The following is a 23,527-nucleotide window of genomic DNA, read 5'->3' as shown; positions in this document are numbered from 1 at the left end:
GGATGAAACACAAGCTGGAATCAAGATTGCCGGGAGAAATATCAATAACCTCAGATATGCAGATGACACCACCCTTATAGCAGAAAGTGAAGAACTAAGGAGCCTCTTGATGAAAGTGAAAGAGGAGAGTGAAAAAGTTGGCATAAAGCTCAACATTCAGAAAACTGAGATCATGGCATCTGGTCCCATCACTTCATGGCAAATAGATGGGGAAACAGTGTCAGACTTTATTTTGGGGGGGCTCCAAAATCACTGCAGATGGTGATTGCAGCCGTGAAATTAGAAGATGCTTGCTCCTTCGAAGGGTAGTTATGACCAACCTAGATAGCATATTAAAAAGCAAAGACAGTACTTTGCCAACAAAGATCCATCTAGTCAAAGTTCTGGTTTTTCCAGTGGTCATGTATGGATGTGAGAGTTGTACTATAAAGAAGGCTGAGCACCGAAGAATTGATGCTTTTGAAGTGTGGTGTTGGAGAAGATTCTTGAGAGTTCTTTGGACTGCAAGGAGATCCAGCCAGTCAATCCTAAAGCAGATCAGTCCTGGATATTCATTGGAAGGACTGATGCTGAAGCTGAAACTCCAGTACTTTGGCTACCTGATGCGAAGCACTGACTCGTTGGAAAAGACCCCGATGCTGGGAAAAATTGAAGGCGGGAGGAGAAGGGGACGACAGAGGATGAGATGGTTGGATGGCATCACTGACTCAATGGACATGGGTTTGGGTCGACTCCGGGAATCGGTGATGGACAGGGAGGCCCGGCGTGCTGCAGTCCAGGGGGTCACAAAGAGTCAGACGCGACTGAGCTTCTGAACTGAACTGAACTGAGATAGCTAATGCTTAATTTTCCTATTTTTCACTTTGTATTTTTATCATCGTAAAGAAGGAAAGCAGCTGGTGCTTAAAAGCTTCAGTATTTAAATCTCTTTTTCTTCTGTGGCCAGGATAAACAGCTGGGGAATGACTATTGCATATTATTTCTTTTGCTAAATTAATCTTTTTGAAATAATGTAAGTTTTCTTTATTTCCGGTTGTCTTGTCAAGAATGTTAGCATAAATAAATAGCCATATGGCATAATGTGCTAATTGTGGTTGACTGTTTTATATAGTACATTTTTAATTCCCATCTGATGTAGTTTTTAATTGTATTTTTAACTGTAATCTGATGACCACTTTTTAAGGTAGAATTAGAATTTTGTATTTTCTTTAGGATATTAGTAATAATAAAATCATCTATTGAACACTTATAATTTTCCTTTAGTTCCATACTGTTGTTATCCTGATTCTGTTAACCGTGAAGTTGGACTCAAAGAAATAAGTTGTTTGTTTGGATCACACATCTTACAAAGAACAAAGCTAGATTTTGAACTGAACAGCCTGTTTCTAAAACCTGCTTTCTTAATCTTTATGTTATGTTATTTTTTTAAGGCCCTGGAAATACATAAAAATGAGTGTTTTATCAAACATCTTTTCATCTCACGAAGTCCTAAAGTAGACCCTGGATTCACTATTTTACCTTTATGTAGCTCTTTACTGAGCTTTTTACATACATTAACATAACCACTAACCAACAGAGGAAAACAGGCTGATATTAACTGTCACCTTTTTACAGAGGAGGTCAGGTCTTACTTACTGTCTTGGCAACCTGTCTGAGGCTTACCAAGATAGTAAATCGTGGGAATAAGATAAATAGAATTCTAGTTGCTTGACTAAAAGGATGTAAATATAGGAAATAGGAAATAAATATATGCTAAATACAGCTTTTGTATTCATATGTATAAACTGCATATTAATTTAACCCATTGAAGTCCTTCTGTAATATGATGATTTTCAAGGCAAAGTCTATTAAGTATGTATTTCTTGTTAAGGTGACTTATTTTGTGTTGATTTAATGAGTTAAAATGCATTGAGCTGTAAGAACATGAGTCTCTATTGAATTTTGATTATTTTCACTTTGGGAGCCATTCAGTGTAGTTTTGCTTGTCTTATAGTATTTCACACTGTTCCAAAATTCTATTTTAAATCTATTTTATCTTTTAGTGTATAAAAATTGTTACTTCTATTGTTCCATTTTTCTTTATACTGTTAGCAAATGGTATATGTGCATGATAGAATATTAGAAAAGATCGTTCTGGATCTTTTTTTGGCTTGTACATATGCATGCATGCACACACACACATATATACATACATATACCCACACCCCCAAACACAAGGATCTATTCTTCAAATTTGCATTTCTTACATCTAGATTTCATGTCCCTGAGTTGCTTTATCCAACACTTTTCCTAAAAGCAGTCTAAACTCTTGCTAACATATTTTTAACTGAGAACCTACAGATGGTTTTTTTCTCTGCTGCTGACAAATGTGTAATGAATGTTTTTAGTATTAATCATTTTAGTTATTATCAAAACTCGAAGAGAGGGAAATTTCAATGAAAAATTTGTTAGTGGTAAATTTACAGATGCTGAGAATTAGCCCTGTATCTCATTGTTTTGGACACTTGTTGGTCATTGTTTGGGTACAAGTAAATTAAAAGCAGTCTCTTTAGTAGAGGTCAAAAGAATGTTGTCCACTCCAATGCTTTCCTATAGAATCAAAGGAAGTTGAGCTGAATTGACAGAGAGCTGTCAGAATGAGACGTCCTTAAAAATGTTGGTGGGAAGAGCTCATGAAATAAATCAATTTAGTTGGAAACAAAAGATTGAATTTAGTATTCTTTCTCTATTGGAGAAAGTGCAAAAGAATAATTAAATCTTTAGACTGCCTCAGGTTTGTGAGTCACAAAAGAGTAAAGTAGTTTGATGTGGTTTAGAGAAGAAGTTGTAGATTTTATCCCAAGTGCTTGCTGCCTCTGCCTTTCCCCTTTTGCTTCTCAAATATATACAGTAACTAACCTGACCTAGATGAGGCCTGTTAATCACATCACTAGATTAAATAAGGTTTTCAAAAGAAACAGGAAGATGGAAGATGTAATTTAGTGTACATATCATTAAGAATGGAAAAAAAAATACAATGTATTATTGGTAAATTTTTTCTTTTAATAAAAATGTCTGTAAATCTTTCAACATCTAGTTGTATATGCGTTTGTAAAAATCTGTCATAGCAAAGTCATTCATTTGTCACTTTTTTTTGTTTGTGTGTATGGATAACCTTTCTTCCTCCCTATTAGTGGCCTATTTTAACTCTCTCTGAGTTATGGACTGAAATTTTGTTCATGTTGTGCTGAATTCACAAATTTAGTAGTGTTTGTCCAGTTTTCCCAGTACCATTTGTTAAAAAGACTGTCCTTTCTCCATTGAATGGTCTCGGTACCTTTCTTGAACATCATTAGACCATTTATAAAGTTTGTTTTCAGGTTCTCTCTTCTGTTTCATTAGCCTATACATATCTTTATGATTACTGTAGCTTTAAGGTAAGTTTTGAAATCAGAAGGTGTGAGTCCTCCAACTTTGTTCCTCTTTTTCAAGATTATTTTGTCTCTTTGGGGTCTTCAGGGTTGCATATGAATTTTAGGATGGATTTTTGTATTTATGTAAAGAAATCATTGGAATTTTGATAGGAATAGCATTGACTCTATAGGTCATTTTGGATAGTATTGATATCTTAACAATATTATGTCTTTCAATTGATGATGTCTTTTCATTTATTTATATTTTTAGATCTCTGGGCACTGTTTTTTAGTTTTCAGTGAATAAGTCTTCTGCTCCTTTGGTTAAATTTATTCTTATGTCTTAAAAATTTTTTTTGATACTGTTATAAACAAAATTCTTAGTTTCCTTTTAGGATTGTTTATTGTTAGTGTATAGAAAGAATTAAGTCTTTTCAGGTGCTATTTAATACACAACATCACAGAATTACTTCATTTTCTGTCAGCATTTCAGTGCCAGTCAAGTGATTTGGACTGGTATTTGTATACCAATCAGAATAAATGGTAATTTCTGAATTGAATTCAAGTTCTAAGTACTTACTTAATCTTTGTTAACCAGACTAAGTTTTATACTTATTTAAGTGTTCTAACTTGAAACTATAGGTGTGAAATGATCATAGCAGATCAAAATAACCTTTGAAACATTGCAGTTTGAGCTCTTTATAACATTAAAATGTTCTCAAAATGATATTTTTGGAGTATAGTATAAAGCTTATTATACCTTATTCATGCTTCTTTAGAAGTTCCTGAAAAATGTAATGTTGAATGTTTTGCATTTTGGTGTTGAGATGTACAGTTCAATACAGATTACAGATGATATATCTTTGCTTTTTTTTCTTTTAAATTCACAGGCCACAGAAACACTATTTAGAATGGGTGTAGCAAGAGGAGTCATCACAACATTAAGAAATGGAGAAGTAAGATGAGAATTTTGATATACTTATTAGTTCTAATTCATAGTGTATTTTAAATTAATATAACAAATTGAAAATATCTGAAATACATAATACTGAGTGAATCTGACCTATAAATCAATTTCAGTTAAGTCATATTAGAACCTGATCTTGGGTTGAGTAAATATCAAAGGAGTTAACTGGAACTCTTATTGGTTGATTGTAAAATTTAATCAGTCGATAGATATATCAGTGTGTTAGGTGAAAATTTATAGTCATTTGGAAATTTTTTGCCTTTAAATGTTTAATTGTATGTATATTGGCAAATTACTTTGGTATTGATTTGTAATATATACTTTGTCTATGAAAAATACTTAATTCATCTCTTTGTATTCTCAACAAACTAAAGTCTGTGTTGCCATTTTGAGAGAAGAAAATATTCCCATTAATAAAGTTGGGCATATTTATTTGCCTAAAATTTGTCAGTATGAATTTTAGGTTTTAGTAATTACTATGAATTTTTTCATGGGAGTGATCAGTGATCTTTTGAACTTTATCTTTATAAAAAGTTTGGGAATGTAAATGTATGCAAGACAGTTTTATAAGTATTCTTCTGAGCATATCAACACATACTGCTTATGTATATATTTTACTTTCTGCAGAGGAAGTAGTTAAATCAGCTTGCTTCTGATCCATTTCTCCGCCAGTTACTAAAGATTGTAACTGAAGATTGTAAGAGTAATACCTGGTTAACAGGTATTAATGAGGACAAAATTTTTAAGCCCTCTCTTGCACATTTTTTCCTTGCATTTTAAGATCTCTGAAAATGGAATATGTCTTCTAGTGAGTGACACCTCATAGTCACCATTTACTATTTTTCACATCTTAACACCTCTAAAATTAAGTCAATGATATTTTAGAGTTGATAAAATATGATAATATTCTGTAGATTAAAAAAATACAGAGTGATGCATAGTAAGTATTCAGTAAATGGTAGCTGGGATAGGCTACAAATTAGTTTTAATTATTTAACTTTGGGAAATAGACAATTAAGACAAAGGAAAACAAAGAAATTATTGAATCTGTGTATGTGCAAGTGGCATAGATATTTTTGGACATGGTAGGCTAAGTGCTATGAGAATAGATGATATAATATGGTTCTTGCCTCTAGGGGTGCTTACTCTCTGGTGGGGGAAACAGTGGCATCAATACGTGGGAAAAAACCTGAAAAAGAGTAGAAATGTGTAGTTAAGGTTGAGTCTGGAAGTAAGTAGAGTCCAAGTCCAGATTCCACTTGCATGCAAGCCTAGTCACTTCAGTTGTGTCTGACTTTTTACAACCCTCTGGACTGTAGCCCACCAGGCTCCTCTGTCCATGGGCATTCTCCAGGCAAGAATACTGGAGTGGATTGCCATGCCCTCCTTCAAGGGATCTTCCCGCCAGGGATAGAACCAATGTCTCTTATGTCTCATGCATTGGCAAGCAAGTTCTTGATCACTTGCGCCACCTGGGACTGTGCTCAATTTTAGTGTCTGGTCAATAATAGAGACTTACTTTGGAGGTAGGAGATAAACTAAAAGTTTTTGGTCTACTTAAAGAAGCTGAGTTTACCATGTTTATAATGTTAGAAAACTGATGACATGCTAAGGGAGGAGGTTAAGAAGGAGCTTACTTGTTCTAGGGTAGTTGGAAAATTGTTTTAGCTCATTACTGCAAAAATATTTGTTAAGTAGGGATTAATAAGTAAATTCATGGCAATGATATCAGATAGGAGGAGTAAAGACTGGTGTATCAAAATTACAAAGATAGTAGTCTTTGAATAAATTTGTGATCTGAATGCTTGATGACACTGAGCTTTGCTTGTCTCTTGGGTACCCTTCCCTGTGGTGGTGGTGGTTTAGTTGCTAAGTTGTATCCAACTTTCTGTGACCCTGTGGACTGTAGTTCACCAGGCTCCTCTCTGTGGGATTTCCCAGTGGAATAGGTTGCCATTTCCTTTTACAGGAGATCTTCCTGACCCAGGGATTGAACCCACATCTCCTACATTGCAGGTGGATTCTTTCCCACTGACCCACCAGAGAAGCCCTACCCTTCCCTGAATTCTGACTTTAAGCCTATGTTTTGTCTACCTATTGAACATTTTTACTTGCATATTTTAAAAAATGTTGAGACCAGAAAACATGATTCCTTTCTTTGAAAGTAAGAAGGTAATTTTTGAAAGGGTTTGTAATTTTTTTCTAAGTTATAATGAATCATTAGAGAATTTAAGCAAATGAATGACACTTATCCTTTTAAATCTTCATCACAACTCTGCAAGGGAGAAATATGCCTATTTTATAGATAAACCAAGTCTCAGAGAAGTTAAACATTTTGCCTATGATCAAACAACTGGGAGATGGGAGTCCTGAGATGTGAACCCCAGTGTGTCTCCAAAACCCATTCATTCCACTATATAATGTAATCACCCATTCATTCCACTATATAATATAATCTCCCTCAGTGTATTCACTTACTTAGAGTTTTCTCTTCATTCAGTTATCCTGTAGTTTGACAGCTGAAAAATAGCTATAGCTCAATAGCTAAGACCTCTGAGATTATGTGATTAGCTATATATTTTTGATGCATTCTAATTATCAGTTATCTTTTCATATGTGCAGTGAAATATATAGCTTAAAATGAGGAGAGAAAAATAGTGACCCTTCCCAATTCTGTTTTGTCACTGAATGCCTAACTGTGTTGATGTGTTCTTTGTACAGTCCTGGGGATGGGCTACCTGGATTTTTGTGTTTTGATTAAATTGCATAAAAATGCTATAAAGCAGGTAATTTGGGGGAGTAGAATTTTATAGTGTATTTATTTGAAAGGCTAACTTGTAAAATTATCACTATCAAAAATAGTTTTTAAATGTACTTGACTCAAAAAATTGTAGTTTTAAAACTTTTTCAAGAAAGGGATAATCATATTTGCAGCCTTACTTAAGTACAGGATGAAACAAGTTGTTTTAAAAAAAAAGATAAAACTGCTTTCTTAAATTTATGTATTTCAAGAGTTACATATTGTTATATAAGTTATATAACTTATATAAGTTATATAAGTATTACCTGAGTAATCCAGAAATTAGTGTTTTTTCATTAGGTGGTTCTTAATTCAGGAGCTTCCCTGGTAGCTCAACTGATACGGAATCCTCCTGCAGTGCAGGAGACCCTGGTTCGATTCCTGGGTCAGGAAGATCCCCTGGAGAAGGGATAGCCTACCCACTCCAGTATTCTTGGGCTCCCCTGGTGACCCAGCTGGTCAAGAATCCGCTTGTTATGTGGAGACCTGGATTCAGTCCCTGGGTTGGGAAGATCTCCTGGAGAAGGGAAAGGTTACCCACTCCAGTACTGTGGCCTGGAGAATTCCATGGACTGTATAGTCCATAGGGTCGCAAAGATTCGGACACAACTGAGCGACTTTCAATTATTCTTAATTCATAGTTTTAAAAGAGAGCAAAGTTAAGCAGTTCTTCACCATAGAAAGGCAGAATTTCAAACTCTAGGACTTTAAAGACTTAAAGCCTTTACCTTCTCTGTGTTAGCTGCCATTTATATCCACTGAATCATAGAGTATTGTGTAATGAAGAAGCTAATGACTTCCTATAGCCAGTGGGTTGATTCATCTGTTATAGCTCTATTAACTGTAAAAAAATTTGCAAATTCTAAAGTACAAACATATCTATCTTCATTTTCCCAAAAAGTTTTGTGTTTCATATCTGTGTCTTTATGTTAGAAAGACTGATGAATGGAAGGAGAAATAATCCTGGAAAGTATTTATTGAGCAACTTCTAATATTCCTGGCATTGCAGGAATGGTGCTTGCAGGATGGTGCTTATAGTCCATCAGTAAGCAAAACAGACTGATATCCTTGTCTTTGGGGCGCTTGTATTCTAACCATTGATAACTTTGTAATTATGGAAGAAAATTGAAAAGTACAAAGCAATGGGGGATGTAATTATAATTGCAGAGCTTCAAAAGGAGGTATAAGCAAGTATATGGTTTAAAAGCATGAGCAGTTTAAATAATAAGGGAAGAAACATGTTTATTTGAGTAGGGTAAGTTAGTTCAGAAGATTCATTAGAAGGCACGTCTTAAACTGGGTGTTGAAGAAATTTATTAGCATCCCTGAAGAAGAAGAGGTCAAAAGGCATTGCCATTTAGGAGAAACAACATAAAAGGGGGCATAGTTGAGAGTTAGGGAGAGATATCTTGGTGTAGAATCAAAAAGGAAAGGAGGAGGTCATGCTATTGATGGAGAGAAACATTTGTTGAGTGCCTTTTCCAGGCGCTTTATAATTATTCAGCGTATTTATAGATTAAAACAGCTTTTCATTTTAGACCTTTTTATCACCATTCTTTCCAAAGGAAATATTTGAGGTTCAAGAAAGAGTATTTTTTAAAAGTCACATTTCTCTGAGAATTTGCTATTTGAATGCTTATGATGATACTGATTAAGCTTGTGGTATAGTCAAGGGTTAATACTTCTTCTTCCTCCCATGTGGAGAAGGCAGCCTTGTGTGGCAGAAAAAGCACTAGTCTGCCTGCCACTAGACCTGTTTCTCCTCCTGGCATTACTAGCTATGCGATCTTGGACAATTTACTTTCTCACAACTTCAAATTCATAACTTTGGAAAATGAGCTGATTAGATGATCTTTACGGTCCTATTTAGCTTTAACATTTTCTGCTTCTAGGCACCTATGTATAACCTTTCTTTTTTGTGGTTTTCAGCCTTGAGTGTGTATGAGAATTGCCCAGGGAAATCTGTGAAACTTAGGTCCATGGGCTCCATCCCCAAAGACTTTGTCAGTTAGATCTAACCTAGAGCTCCAGTACCTATATTTATTAAAACATCCACTGATTTTTAAAGCTTAGCTACTAATATTAACTACTGTTTTAGAAAATTATTTATCCATCTTATGGCTTCTGTGAATTCAGGGGATATAAAATTTGAGTTAGACAAAACAGTTAAAGAAATAGGAAAGAAATTTGAGGTGTATTTAAATTTTTTTGTACATAAATAGAACACTGTAGCATGGTTTGTTGTTGTTTTGGAAAGGTGGATCTGGGACTTGACACAGTATTTACTTTTGTTTTATATTACTGTGTAGTATTAGGTATTCTGCATGTTTTATTAGAATGGAAACCTTTTTTTGCCTTTCTACGTGATTTTTTAAAGAGTCATATAGAATATTTAGTTTTAGTGTAATTGCTGCAGTGTAGCCCTCAGTTTAAGATAAATATAATCATAAATACCTCTGTGGATTTATATGTATGGAAATATTAGGGCTATATTATTCTAAAATCATAAAGTTTGTAAATATAGTGATACATTTTTAAACAAAATATTTTCATGCCTTAAGCAATACTTGAAGAGTCTATAAAATATACATATTTATATTCATTCTTAGTCACAAAATTACTGATCATTAAGATATTAGATACATGTCCAACACTTGAAATTATGTTAAAATTATATTCAATTTAATGTAATACTTAAACCAAGTATTTTCTTATTATGAATGCAAATTCTTTATATAAGGAAACCTAGAAGTAAACTTTTATTTATATTTTAAAAATTACATCTTTATTTTGCTTAATTAAATATATATTTTTAACTATTTCTCTTTTAATATCACCTCAGGAAATATTTGCGCTTCCCTGGTAGATCAGCAGTAAAGAATCCGTCTGCCAAGCAGGAGACGTTTGTTTGATCCCTGGGTCAGGAAGATCCTCTGGAGAAGGAAATGGCAGCCCACTCCAGTATTCCTGCCTAGAAAATCCCATGGACAGAGGAGCCTGGTGGGCTACAGTCCATAGGGTCACAGAGAGTCGGACATGTTTGCAGCGACTGAAACACAGGAAATATATGTCTTTAATAAGCAATGTATTAGTATTTCCAATAGTGAAGTTTCTGAAGCTAGTAGAGTACCGGTACCTAGTGGCTTGTAAAATTTAATCAGTGAGCAATCCTTACTGAGCGCATCTTAAGGTAGGGGTAACACGTGGCACTCGTACCAGATCTAGTGTTACTTCCCCTCCCTTTCTTCCCCAAGTGTTAACTGAGCGCCAGGCCGTATGCAAAGTGCTGGGCTTTAACTATAAATAAGACCGATATGGTTTAAGTCTCAGGAAACTTTACAGTCCAGTGACTGAGTCCATAAACCTGCCACTTAGGACCTGCCATGCGGTGTCCTGTGGTCTACTTTAAATAGGGTTAAAAGCATCCACTCATGCATTACTCTGTGAAAAATAGATTTATAAAGCAGCTAGTGTCATAGCACAAAGTAAGCCTGTTAGGGTTTAGCCTGTATTAAATTATAGCTACTTATTGAATTAAATAGGGTGATATATTTTCTATATTAACATGAGTATATGGCCATCTCTAACCATTGGTAATGGAAGACAGATATTTTGGATCCATAGCTATGCTTCCCTGGTTCTCAGCAGTGAAGAATCCTGTCAAGGAAAATTGGATTATCTCTTCTATGATAACACCTTTGATTTATGTATTGTATTTTAATGGGAAGAAAATATGAAGATAAGTTTACACATCTGTTGCCATTGAAATATGCTGTTTGTTAACTTGACTAGCTTCCTCTCATATCCCCATATCACTAAGGGAAAAAAAAAAAAATCTGACCACTTTAGAGTGTCCCCAAACAATATTTTCAAGTTTATTGTTTTTCCTTCTGGCAGGGATTTCCAAATTCTGCGTATAGTGGTAATCCATGCAAATGCAGATGGACCTTGGTGTTCGTGGTTTCCACATCCAAATATGTGTAGGACTGACTGTACTGAGCCATTTTATGTAAGGAACCCGAGCATGCGTGGATTTTGGCTTCTGTGGCAGTTCTGGAGCCAGTCCCCTGTGGATGCTGACAGGTGACTGTAATCTATTAGAGTTTAGCCTAGAAAAGTTACTATGATGTTTTTTCCTTTCAAGAAGCAAGTAGGGTATAGCTTGGGTATAGCTTAAAGAAGCATATGGGGAAAATGGATAACACCCTGATAAGGAGAAAACAAATGTGGAAAAGGATATAGGAGCACGGTTAAGGCCTTGGGAGTGTTTATAATAAGCAAATGTATGAAGAAGTCCCATTCCTGTCTCTTGATGGGGTGGGAAGAAATGAGTCTTAATTATAGGACAGAAAGTTGGAGATGACTGGAGTTATTAGTCATGGTTTCAAGGTGGCAAAACATTAAGAGAGACTTCAAGGAGGTCTGGGGTTGGCTATATCGTTTGTTTTCACAAAATTGTGTTTCTTAATATCCATCAGTCTAGATGGTATAGATACTGAACTGCTAGGGGCAGAAGACTGATCTGACTTAATTTTTTTTTTTTCCCACTTTTCCAATTCCATGAATCAAAACAACATGTTATATTTTGGCAGGTGCTTAGAAAATTTAGAATCCATGCCAGAATGGCACTGTAAAACATTGAGCTTCAGAATTTGTATTTTATTCTTGCTCTAATAGTTTATCCTTGTCACTATATTGAATTTAAATGACTCACCATTTGTATGCTCTCACATTATTTCATATTCTTGGTGAACAAACAGTTTATTTGGAAAGTTCTGATACAAAGAAGGCCATGGGCCAAAGTGAGGTTTTAATAATATCAGATCACAATGTTTAAGCTTGGTGGCCTTGTCTATACCAACTCTGTATATGCCTTTCTACACTGAGATAATTATCTTTCAGAATGCCCTTATTTTCTTCATAATAGTAATTCTGCTTTTGATTTAAGTACAAAAATAAATGTGCCATAATTTTCTCCTTAAACAAAACAAACAATATCTGGACAATATCTGGCTAACTATGGAACACTTAGGTTTTATCTTTCAAAAATTGGAAGGGTTCTTAAGATAACATCAGTGTGTTTTGATCCTAATAGGAAGAGCTGTAGGCCAGGAAAGCAATTATTTCCACATGGGTAAGGCCAGTTCCAACTACCTCCCCCTGAACTTACTAAACTTGCCTACTTTGGTTATATAGCTCTATGTGGTTGAGAGCATTAGCGAATGTAGGCTCTCTTTTGAAAATCAAGTCTTTAGATATACAGAAAATGTCTCTTTGTATCCCATATACCAAATGAATTTTGTGTGTAGTGTTGGGGTGAGTTTAGCAGCAAGTAACTTAAACATTTTGAGTTTCCAAAAAATTTAATTTTTTGTAAAAATGTCTGTCCGATGATAATTTTTACCATTTTGTTTGTACATCTTTTTTTCTTTCTTTGTTGACTCTTGGCTGTGTTCTCAATAGATGAGTTTGCAATGTAAAGACAGTAAGGATGTGGCAGAACTTGACATTTGTGTTAAATGGTGTGGTTGGTCTTTCTGGTGATCAGCCCAGGTCCTAAAGCTATGAATCACTGTATTAGCATAACAGATACTTATACCACTCAGGAAATTCCAAGGATGTTTAAAGCTGTGTACCAGGAACAGGGAGCAAAGCACAGATATATTCTTTATTAAAGCACAAATCCATAGATTTCCTTTTTCTGAAAATTTCATATATATGGAATCATACAATATATGGGGCTTCCCAGGTATCACTAGTGGCAAAGAACCTGCCTGCCAATGCAGAAGACGTAAGAGATGTGGGTTCGATCCCTGGGTCAGGAAGATCTCCTGGCGGAGGGCAGGGCAACCCACTCCAGTGACTTGCCTGGAGAATCCCATGGACAGAGCAGCCTTGTGGACTATCTATGGTCCAAGTTTCGCAAAGACTCAGACATGACTGAAGTGACTTAGCATGCATGCATGCATGCATACATGCACACAATATACACTCTTTCATGTCTGACTTCTTTCACTTAGCATATTTTTGAGAGTCATCCATAGTAGTTTTTCCTTTTCATGACTGAGTAGTATTCCTTTGTGTGGACAATATTTTGTTCATCTACTAACCAACTAATGAACATTTGGATACTTTCCAGTTTTTGGCTATTATGAGTAATATTTCTGTGAGCATTTGCATAGAAGACTTGTGTGTTGACATATGTTTTAATGTCTCTTGGTTTGATATGAAATTGCTCAGTCATATTGAAACCGTTTGCCTTCGATAGGGCATTGACCCATGTGCTAGGGCTCAAACCAAGCCAAAACCCACGGTACCTGGATTCAGGACTTAAAGAAGCTCAGGATCTTGATATCTCATTGCAGAAAGAATTCAGTGAGAGACAAAGTGATATGTAAGAAGTGGGTTTATTCAGATTCAGAGAGAAGCACCCTCCACAGACAGAGTGTGGGCCATAGAGGGTGAGTGTGGCCACGAAAATGTGACATGGTTAGTTTTTATGGGCTGGGTAATTTCATATGCTAATGATTAGGAGGATTATTCCAACTATTTTGGGGAAGGGGTGGAGATTTCCAGGAATTGGGCCGCTGCCCACTCCTTGGTCTTTTGACAGCCTTGTCATGGCGCCTCTGGGTGTGTCATTTAGCTTGCTTACTGAGCATCAAGATCTAGTGGAGGTTGCCTTGTCTGCCACCTGGACCCATTTGATTTGAATAGGTGTGTGTTGTGTCCTCGGGCTGTGTCACTCTTTCAAAGGTTGTGCCCTGCCCCCTTCCCTCCTATTATAATAGGAGGAACTTTTAAAGAAGAACTGGCTATACTATTTTACATTCCAAGTGGCGATGGACAGGAGGTCCAGTTTGTCAACATTTTTGCCAGTGTTTGGTATTACCAGTCTTTCTCATTATAGCCATTCAAAAAATATGTTGCTGTATCTTGTGGCTGTAATTTGCCTTTACCTAATGACTAATGGGGCTTCCCTGGTAGCTCAATGGTAAAGAATCTGCTTGCCAGTGCAAGAGATGTGGGTTCAGTCGCTGGGTTGGGAGGATCCCCTGAAGAAGAAAATGGCAACTCACTCCAGTATTCTTGCTTGGGATCCCATGGACAGAGGAACTTGGTGGGCTACAGTCCATGGGGTTGTAAAAGAGTTGGACACAACTTAGCAACTAAGCAACAAAAACAGTGACTAATGATGTTGGGAATCTTTTCATGTGCTTATTAGTCATTGGTATATCTTTGATAAAATGTCTGTTAAAATCTTTTGCCAAGTTTTGTGTGTTTTGTTACTCAAGTTGTAGGAGGTAATTTTTTTTCAAACTTTAAACTTTTTAAAATTTTGTATTGGGATATAGCTGGTTAACAGTGTTGGGGCAGTTTCAGATGAACAGCAAAGGGACTCAGCTATACATATACCTATATCCATTCCTCCCCAAACCCCTCTCCTATCTAGGCTGGCACACGACGTTGAGCAGAGTTCCATGTACTGTACAATACGTCCTGTTGGTTATCCATTTCAAATATAGAAGTATGTAAATGACCTTCCCAAAGTCCCTAACTATCCCTTCTCCTCAGCAACCATAAGTTCATTTTCTAAGTCTGTGAGTCTCTTTCTGTTTTGTAAGTAACTTCACTTGTATAATTTCTTTTTTAGAATCCACATATGAGGAATTTCATGATACTTATCTCCTTCTCTATCTGACTCATCTAACACTCTAGTTCCATTCATGTTGCTGCAAATGGTATTATTTCACCCTTTTTAACAGCTGAGTAATAGTCCATTGTATATATTTACCACATCTTCTTTATTCATTCCTCTGTTGATGGACATTTAGGTTGCTTCCATGTCTTGACTATTGTAAACAGGGCTGCAGTGAACCTTGGGGTACATGTATCCTTTTGGATCATGTTTTTCTCTGGATATATGCCCAGGAGTGGGGTTGAGGGGGTCATATGATAGCTCTATTTTTAGTTTTTTAAGGAACCTCCATACTCTTCTCCATAATGGCTATACCAATTTACATTCCCACCAACAGTGTAGGAGGATTCCCTTCTCTCCATACCCTCTGTAGGAGGTGATTTTAAAAAAAAAATTCTGGATACAATCTATTAAATATTTGACTTGAAAAAAATGTTTGTTCCCCCAGTCTGTCGTCTGTCTTTCTATTGTCTAAGTCTGCTCTTCGGAAGGTCTGAATTTTGATGAGATTCACTTTGGTGGGTTTTTTTGTATCATCACCAAGAAATCTTTTCTAAGCTAACTGAGAGTCTCCTATGTTTTCTTCTAAAAGTTTTATATAAAATATATATATATATATAAAAAATAAAAAAAATAAAAGTTTTATAATTTTTGGTTTTACGTTTAGATCTGTGATCCATTTTGAGTTGGCTTTTGTATACAGTGTGAGGCAAAGTTTTATCTATTTATATTGCATATAGATATCTAGTTGTCCCAGCAGCATTTGTTGAAATAGCTCTTCTTTGCCTGTTGAATTGCGTTGACACCTTTGTCACAGATCAATTGACCGTAAATGTTAGGGGTTTATTTCTGGAAATTTTGTGGTTCCAGTTCTGCCGAGCTGGAGGAGGAAACACATTCTGCCTCTCCCACTGATTACAACTAGAAACCCTGAACAGAACACATAGAGCTACCGTGAGACCTCTGAAGAGTAAATAATCACAGGAGGTGTAGGGAAGGAAGTCAAAACTGGGACTGGTGACTGATCAGCAGTGAGTTTCCTTTTCGCTCCCATCCACCATCCTCTATCTCCTGGCTTGAACTCTAGGGGACCCCCTATTCTTGATCCCCACAATGGATCCAGGCAGAAAAAGCTCTAAGAGAAACCCTCTCTTCCTCTGTGTATGGTCAAAGACCTGGAAGATAGGACTCTTGCATAAAGAAGATTCTGCATAAAATTACCCTTTCTTTTTGTTTTGTGTTTCGGATTTATCTTTCTGATGGGACAGCAGGCAGGCCCTGATCCTGAGGCTGTCCTCCAGGGCTGGTAGCAGTAGTGGTGGTGGCACCGTGCGGCCATTTAAAACAACCCCGAAAGATCATCTTCCTCTTTAATCAGAAGCCGGGAAAAGGGTCTCCTGTAGTCCGAAGAGTATGGAGAGAATATGTGTTACCTTTTTGCTTCCTTTTTTTATCCTTACCATTTTATCCCTGAGGCAGATGTCATTGCAACAAATATGCGACTGAATGGGGAATCAAAAAATGTAATGTAGGCAGAGGGTTGAGAAAAGGAATGTGGGAGACAGACTATGGGTAAACCATGGAAAGGCAGAAGACAGAGAAAAAGATGATCTAAATCTGTATATAGTCTGAAATTCACTCCTGATCTAAGCATTTGTGGAACTTATTTGAGGAAGCTTTAAGGTTTTGAGAACTGAACTATAGCATAGACCACTGCCCTTTGGTGGCACATACGGGGAGAGACTAAATAATACTGAAAAGATTTGGAAAACTGAAAATAATACTGAAACCACAGCCCACAAACGGTGGGTTGGGACTTGTGGTTGGAACCTAATAGCGTTTATTGCCTACCACAATGACAAAAACAACAGATCAGTTCTACATAGAACCACGAGTCTTTAACATGACTAAGAGTGTCAAAATGTAAGTCTCTCGGATATAGCCCAGAAGTAGTTGATATACCAAAAACTAGGGAAATCATAGTCAATTGTGGGGAAAACAGCAATCAACAGGTACCAATTATGCAATTACTTTGCTGTTGGAAATACAATAAAAGTTCTCGGAGCAGTCATTCTAGTGCTGTATAAACACTGTGTAAAACACTGTGTTACCCAATGTAAGAGTGTGTAAGCGCTTTTGAAATGAATGGAAAGTCTGAAGTTCCCAAATGAGAAAAAGAAATATAAAAAGAACCAGATTGAAATTTGGGGACAGAAAATTAAAATAGCTCAAATATTAATATTAAATGTTGAAATAACTAAGAATTCATTAGATGATTTTAGTAGCAGAATGGAGAAGATAGAGGAAGGAAATAGTGAAGAGACTTGATAGTTCAATTGTACAGTCTAAATAATGAAAGACTAAAGAAAATAAACAGCTTAAAAACCTGAAGGACAATAGCAGAGGTCTCACATTTGTGTCTTATATATCCTAGAGAAGGCAAAGAGATTTGTGAAGAAAAAATATTTGAAGAAATGGCTGACAACTTCCAAATTTGGTAAAGACATACATCTACATATTCATAAAGCCCAGCAAACCCCTCATCATCAATGTATGATTCCATTTATATGATATTCTGCAGAAGCCAAAACTATAGGGGATGGGAGAACAGACCAGTGGTTGCTTGAGATTAAAGGTGGAAGAGGGGCTGATTACAACAGGTCAGAACTATTCTGTATCGTGATACTGGGTGGTAGGTACACAACTCTGTGCAAATTGTAAGTTTCATTGTATGCAAATTAAAAAATAAAAAAGTAATGGTTAGAACAATAAAAAGTGTGTTTTGGAAGATAGTACTATTACTGTTTAAGATTAAGGAGCATAATTAAGGAGGCTATTTCTACAAATTATTTTTCTCCCTGGGCTTCTTTCAGGATTTCCCCCCTGATCTTTGATTTTCTCTAGTTTGAAAATAATATGCCTAGGTGTATTTTTGGGGGGGGGTGTGTTGGGGACATTTATCCTGCCTAGTTTTCTCTGAGCTTGCTGAATCTATTATTTGGTTTCTGACATTAATTTGGGGCAGTTCTCAATCATTGTTGCAAGTATTTGCTCTGTTCCTTTTTTTCTTCTTCTGGTATCCCCATTATGTATATGTTATGCCTTCTGTAGTTGCCCACAGCCCTTGGATATTCTGTTCTGTTTTTGTTTTGTTTTGAGTCTTCTATTTGCTTTTCCGTTTTGGGAGGTTTCTATCGATACATCGTCAAGCTCAGAAACTCTTTCCTTAGTCATGTCATATCTACTATACAATAAGTCTATCAAGAGCATTCTTCATTCCTGTTATAGTCTGGGTTTGTTTGGGTTTTCAATCTCTAGCATTTCTTTTTGGTTCTTTCTTAGGATTTTCATCTCTCTGCTCGCATTTCCATCTGTTTTTGCATGTAGTCTCCTTTGTCCATTAGACAGACACCTTAGCATATTGATCATAGTTGTTTTAAATTCCTGGTTTGATAATTCCAACATCTTTGCTGTGTTTGGTTCTGATGCTTGCTTTGTCTCTTCAAGCTGTGTTTTTTACCTTTTAGTACATTTTGTAATTTTTTCTTGATAGTTGGACATAATGTACTGGTAAAAAGAACCATTGTAAATATGACTTTAGTAATGTGATGTTGAGATGTAGGGGTGGGGAGGTAGGGGATGAAGCAATCTGTAGTCCTTTAGTAAGCCTGTGCTCTGGACTGTAAACTTTGCAGGTGTTTTTCATTTTTTTGGTAATTCCCCTCTTAGGTAGGGCAGGAGGCTCAAGTAGAGGAGTTGGGTTATTCCAGACCAGTTAGGCTCTCATGATACCCATCAGGTTTGTTGTTGTTTAATCACTGTGTCCAACTCTTTGTGACTCCATGGATTATAGCATACCAGACTCCTGTCCATGGGATTTCCCAGGCAAGAATACTGGAGCGGGCTGCCATTGCCTTCGCCGACCCATCAGGTTAGAGTCTGGTTAATATAGTTTTCCCTGAAGGCTGGTCTTATTAAGAACAGAGTGCTCTGGCTTATTATAAAGTGGTTCCTGTTCCCCTCCCCGTGATCTGAAGCGGGAGGAGATTTTCTTTTCTATTTACTGTGAGAACCTACTTAAGCTCCTGGAGATAAAACTCACAGAAGTGTGAGGCTCCCCTTATGACTGGTACCCCTAGAGTTTTTAACTTTCCAGTTTGTCTCCACTGAGCCTTTTGCAGTTCAGTCGGTCACAGAATAGGTTTTCCTACTCGACACTGGTTCCCATGGTTTCTATGCTGAGTCTCTACTGAGGTAATCTGTGACGCTCTGTATTTGTTAGTCTTTTTCTCCAGCTTTCAGGGAGTGGTTTGCTCTGTTTCCAAGAGTTGTTGGTTTTTTTGTTCAACTTTAAAAAAAATTTTATTTTTAAATAACTTATTTTAATTGGAGGATAATTACTTTACAATATTGTGGTTTTTACCATACTTTGACATGAATCAGCCACGGGTGTACATGTGTCCTCCATCCTGAACCCGCCTCCCACCTCCCTCCTCACCCTATCCTTCCAGGTTGTCCCAGAGCAGTGGCTTTGAGTGCCCTGCTTCATGCATCGAACTTGCACTGGTCATCTGTTTTACATATAGTAATGTACCTGTTTCAATGCTGTTCTCTCATAGCATCCTACGCTTGCCTTCTCCTACATAGTCCAAAAGTCTGTTCTTTACATCTGTGTCTCTTTTGTTCAACTTTTTAATTGTTATGTTGGAGTGGCAACTTCCAAGGTTCGCCACTGTGGCACTAGAAGCTAAGTCCCCCAGATTCACCCATATTCATGTCTGTATGATGTTGAAGTATTTAGTTCCTTTTCAACGAAGTTTCTAATTTTTATGTTAAAGAGAAGATTGGTAACATGGAGTGTTTTAAATAGGAGTAATAAATCTTACTATCTTTAATAAATTCTAAGAAAGAAGTTGAAAAGTCCTTTTTAAAAGTTCACAGTCAGTTAAGACTCTGAACTTCCACTAAAAGAGCCAATGGTTTAATCCCTGGTTGGAGAACTAAGATCCTGCAGGCCATGTGGCATGGCCAAAAAAAAAAGCAGTTGAAAAGCATTTGTCAAAAATAAAAATTTTAACAGTATTAAGGTGAAGTCTTTATTCTTCCCATGCAGACTTTGTAAATTTATATGTTAAAGTGGAATATTTATGTATGTTTTGTATTTCCTTTTAAGAGTAGGTGTATACAATGCACATTTTGTGACCTGCATTCTATGTCTCTTTTTAAAATTTTGTATTCAAATTAGGTGGAGGAAAATAAACAAAAGCATTTACTGTATCTGTGTTTAAGTTATGGTTTCTTGTTGGTTGCTCAGACTTGTGATATCGGGTAGAGGTTGTGCTTGATGAAGTAGAAAACCAGCTGGATTATGTGGAGGACTACCGATGCAAAAAAGAATTTCTAGTTAATCACATTTTAGCTCCAGATCGTTTAGTTCTGACAGCTATCTTGTTTATCTTGCATTTAAAAAATACTGATTCTGTTGCCTCAAGAGCTGTACTTAGCTTTATTTTGCATGGGTTTTGTCAACACTGTTTTAGCAGTCCTATTTAGTATTTTTTAAAAACCATTGTGTTATATTTTCACCTAAATGCTAAGTAGAAAAAAAAAAACCCTTGAGAAGAAAATCACGTTATATACCAGGTATAGTCTTTTCCATAGTTTCCTTAAACATGACTTATTACTAAAGCCCCGTAGTAAATTGACATTTTAAATAAGGCAAATTTACCAAAGGTGTTAAGACCAAAGAATTATGGTGAAAGTGGATGAAGGTGTTTTCCTTTTCTGGTGCTACTTGGGGTGTGCAACTCTGTGGGGAGGGAAGCTCCCAGACTTTGCAGAATACGACAGCCCCTTCTCTCGCCACCGCCGCCAGAGAAGGAAGGAATCAAGATGTGTGTTTACCTCACAGAACGCTGAAAAGCAGATGGTTAGAGCTAGCTCCACCACGTCAAAAGATGATGAAAGATCCAATAACAAGTAAATATTTGTTGAAAAGAACTCTATGCCCTTTCCTGTTTTTTCCACTTCTCGTATTCAAATCCTGCTCACTCCTCAAGTGAGACCCATCTCAGTTGCTGCTTCCTCTCAAGTATGTTTCTTTCCCCAGCTGGAAATCATTTTTCCTTTTTCAGCAATGTAACAGCACAGTATTTGTACTCTCTAAGAGTATTTCCTGAAAATGCATCTGTTAGTTTGCCTTCTGTTTCTGGCTAGTGTTTAAGTTCCTTAAGGATGGTTTTTGTGTCTAATTTTCCTTTGTATTCCTTTAGGTGATACTTGGTGCATAATTCCAGTTTATGTTCAGTGAGTTAATAACAACAAACTGACAATAAATTAAGAGGAAAAAACTAAAAATGAGTGTCCCCTCTTGTTAGGTAGGATTGTTTAGGTTTTAGTTTCTAATTCACTGTTGAATTTGTGGTATTAGGTGGAAGGCTGTTCAGTATAATCTGTAATAATCACATGTACCTATTATAATGATTTAAAGAGTACCACCATAATCAGGGTTCTGTGAATTGTAAGTGATGAGAAATATTTTCTTTGGGCAGGAATTTTAGATCCGGTTGAGTTCTGACTGTCATTCTTTGCAGACCCTTCACTCCAGAACAGTGGTGTTTCAAACAGTCTCTTCCTTCTTGGCTGCTTTCATCCAAGACTCAGCCTTTGATCCCTGCATTCCGTGGTTAACCTGGCCCCTACTTGCCTGGGAGGGGATACCAGCTGCTTTATATCACCCAAATCATAAGTTATTTATTAAGCATCAATTTATTAAGTATGATAGCGCTGACTTCTGCCATCAACATGGCTCTTCATAGTGTAGGATATAGCACTTTGCTATCACTTTTGGTCCTCATAGGCACACTTGGTGCAAACAGAAAAGGTTTTATTCATTTTCCCACTTGGTGGAAGAAGAATCTGAGGTGCTGAGGAGTTAAGTGTCTTGCTTTAATGTGGGATTAAAGATCCAAGTACCTGGCGTATAAAACCAGTGCTTATTATTGCGTTTCTCCCTCTGTGTGCTCAGTGCTGGGCTGGGTGTGCAGGGCACAGTATAAACTCAAATGCGTGTGCCCTTTCCTGAGGTTGATAATGACTGGCAGCTATTAATGTTTTTGCCTAAGAGTGCTGAGAACAAAAGATGCCAGCTTCTTAAGCCATTACTATAAAGCCAGAAAAAAGCAGTTACAGGAATATTACATATGCTCTAAAAACCAATTTAATTTCAGATAAACTTGGTATTTGTTATTACCTCCATGGTGGTGGTAAGTTGCTAAGTCGTGTCCAACTCTTGGCGACCCTAAGCTACAGAGAGCCTGGCAGGCTTCTCTGTCCATGGGATTTTCCAGTCAAGAATCAGGGAGTGGGTTGCCATTTCCTTCTCCAGGAATTACCTACATAATTGGGTTAATTATTTTTTAATTCCACAAAGTTTTTAATCTTCAGTAGTAATAGCATATGCCTTTAACTGCTGCTCTTTGAAAATGCATAGTGAGTAGTTAATCTGTAGTTTTGCCTGACAGAATGAATTTTAGATAAAATTCTGTAGAAGTATCTGATTATTTTAAGTCTTTAAAAACGGCAGTGATACAGAATGATTTTTGGAGAATTACTGTTTAGTCCCCATAGCAAATAAAGGGGTTTCTAATGCTAAAAGTCCATACTGTTTCTGTCCTTTATTGTGCCCATCTCACATTGCACTCATCTCACATGTTAGCAAAATAATGCTCAAAATTCTCCAAGCCAGGCTTCAACATTATATGAACCATGAAATTCCAGATGTTCAGGCTGGAGTTAGAAAAGGCAGAGGAACCAGAGATCAAATGCCAACATCCACTGGATCATTGAAAAAGCAAGAGAGTTCCAGAAAAACATCTACTTCTGTTTTATTGGCTATGCCAAAGCCTTTGACTATGTGGATCACAACAAACTGTGGAAAATTCTGAAAGAGATGGGAATACCAGGCCAACTGACCTGCCTTCTGAGAAACATGTATACAGGTCAAGAAGCAACAGTTAGAACTGGACATGGAACAAAAGACTGGTTCCAAATCAGGAAAGGAATATGTCAGTGTCAAGGCTGTATATTGTCACCCTGCTTATTTAACTTCTATGCAGAGTACATCATGTGAAATGCTGGGCTGGATGAAACACAAGCTGGAATCAAGATTGCTGGGAGAAATATCAATAATCTTAGATATGCATATGACACCACCCTTATGGCAGAAAGTGAAGAAGAACTAAAGAGCTTCTTGATGACAGTGAAAGAAGAGAGTGAAAAAGTTGGCTTAAAACTCAACTTTCGGAAAACTAAGATCATGGCATCCAGTCCAATCACTTTATGGCAAATAGATGGGGAAACAATGGAAACAGTAACAAACTTTCTTTTCTTGGGCTCCATAATCACTGCAGACAGTGACTGCAGCCATGAAATTAAAAGATGCTTGCTCCTTGGAAGAAAAGCTATGACCAACCTAGAAAGCATATTAAAAAGCAGAGACATTGCTTTGCCCACAAAGGTCTATCTAGTCAAGGCTATGGTTTTTCCAGTAGTCAAGTATGGATGTGAGAGTTGGACTATAAAAAAGGCTGAGCCCCGAAGAATTGATGCTTTTGAAGTGTGGTGTTGGAGAAGATTCTTGAGAGTTCTTTGGACTGCAAGGAGATTCA

At 36.7% G+C, this 23,527-nt stretch overlaps 1 protein-coding gene across 1 annotated transcript in view; it reads left to right on the top strand.

Annotated features, from left to right (window-relative positions):
• Positions 1 to 23,527, top strand: part of TMEM135 (transmembrane protein 135) — a 249,725-nt gene that overhangs the window by 95,333 nt on the left and 130,865 nt on the right. Inside the window, exon 5 of the mRNA XM_043452729.1 lies at positions 4,283 to 4,348. Within this exon, the coding sequence (XP_043308664.1) occupies positions 4,283 to 4,348 (66 nt within the window). The remainder of the gene's footprint in view (positions 1 to 4,282; positions 4,349 to 23,527) is intronic.

Source organism: Cervus canadensis, chromosome 29 (assembly GCF_019320065.1).
Source record: "Cervus canadensis isolate Bull #8, Minnesota chromosome 29, ASM1932006v1, whole genome shotgun sequence".
NCBI classification, from domain to species: Eukaryota; Metazoa; Chordata; class Mammalia; order Artiodactyla; family Cervidae; genus Cervus; species Cervus canadensis.
This window is presented reverse-complemented; position numbering and strand designations above follow the sequence as displayed.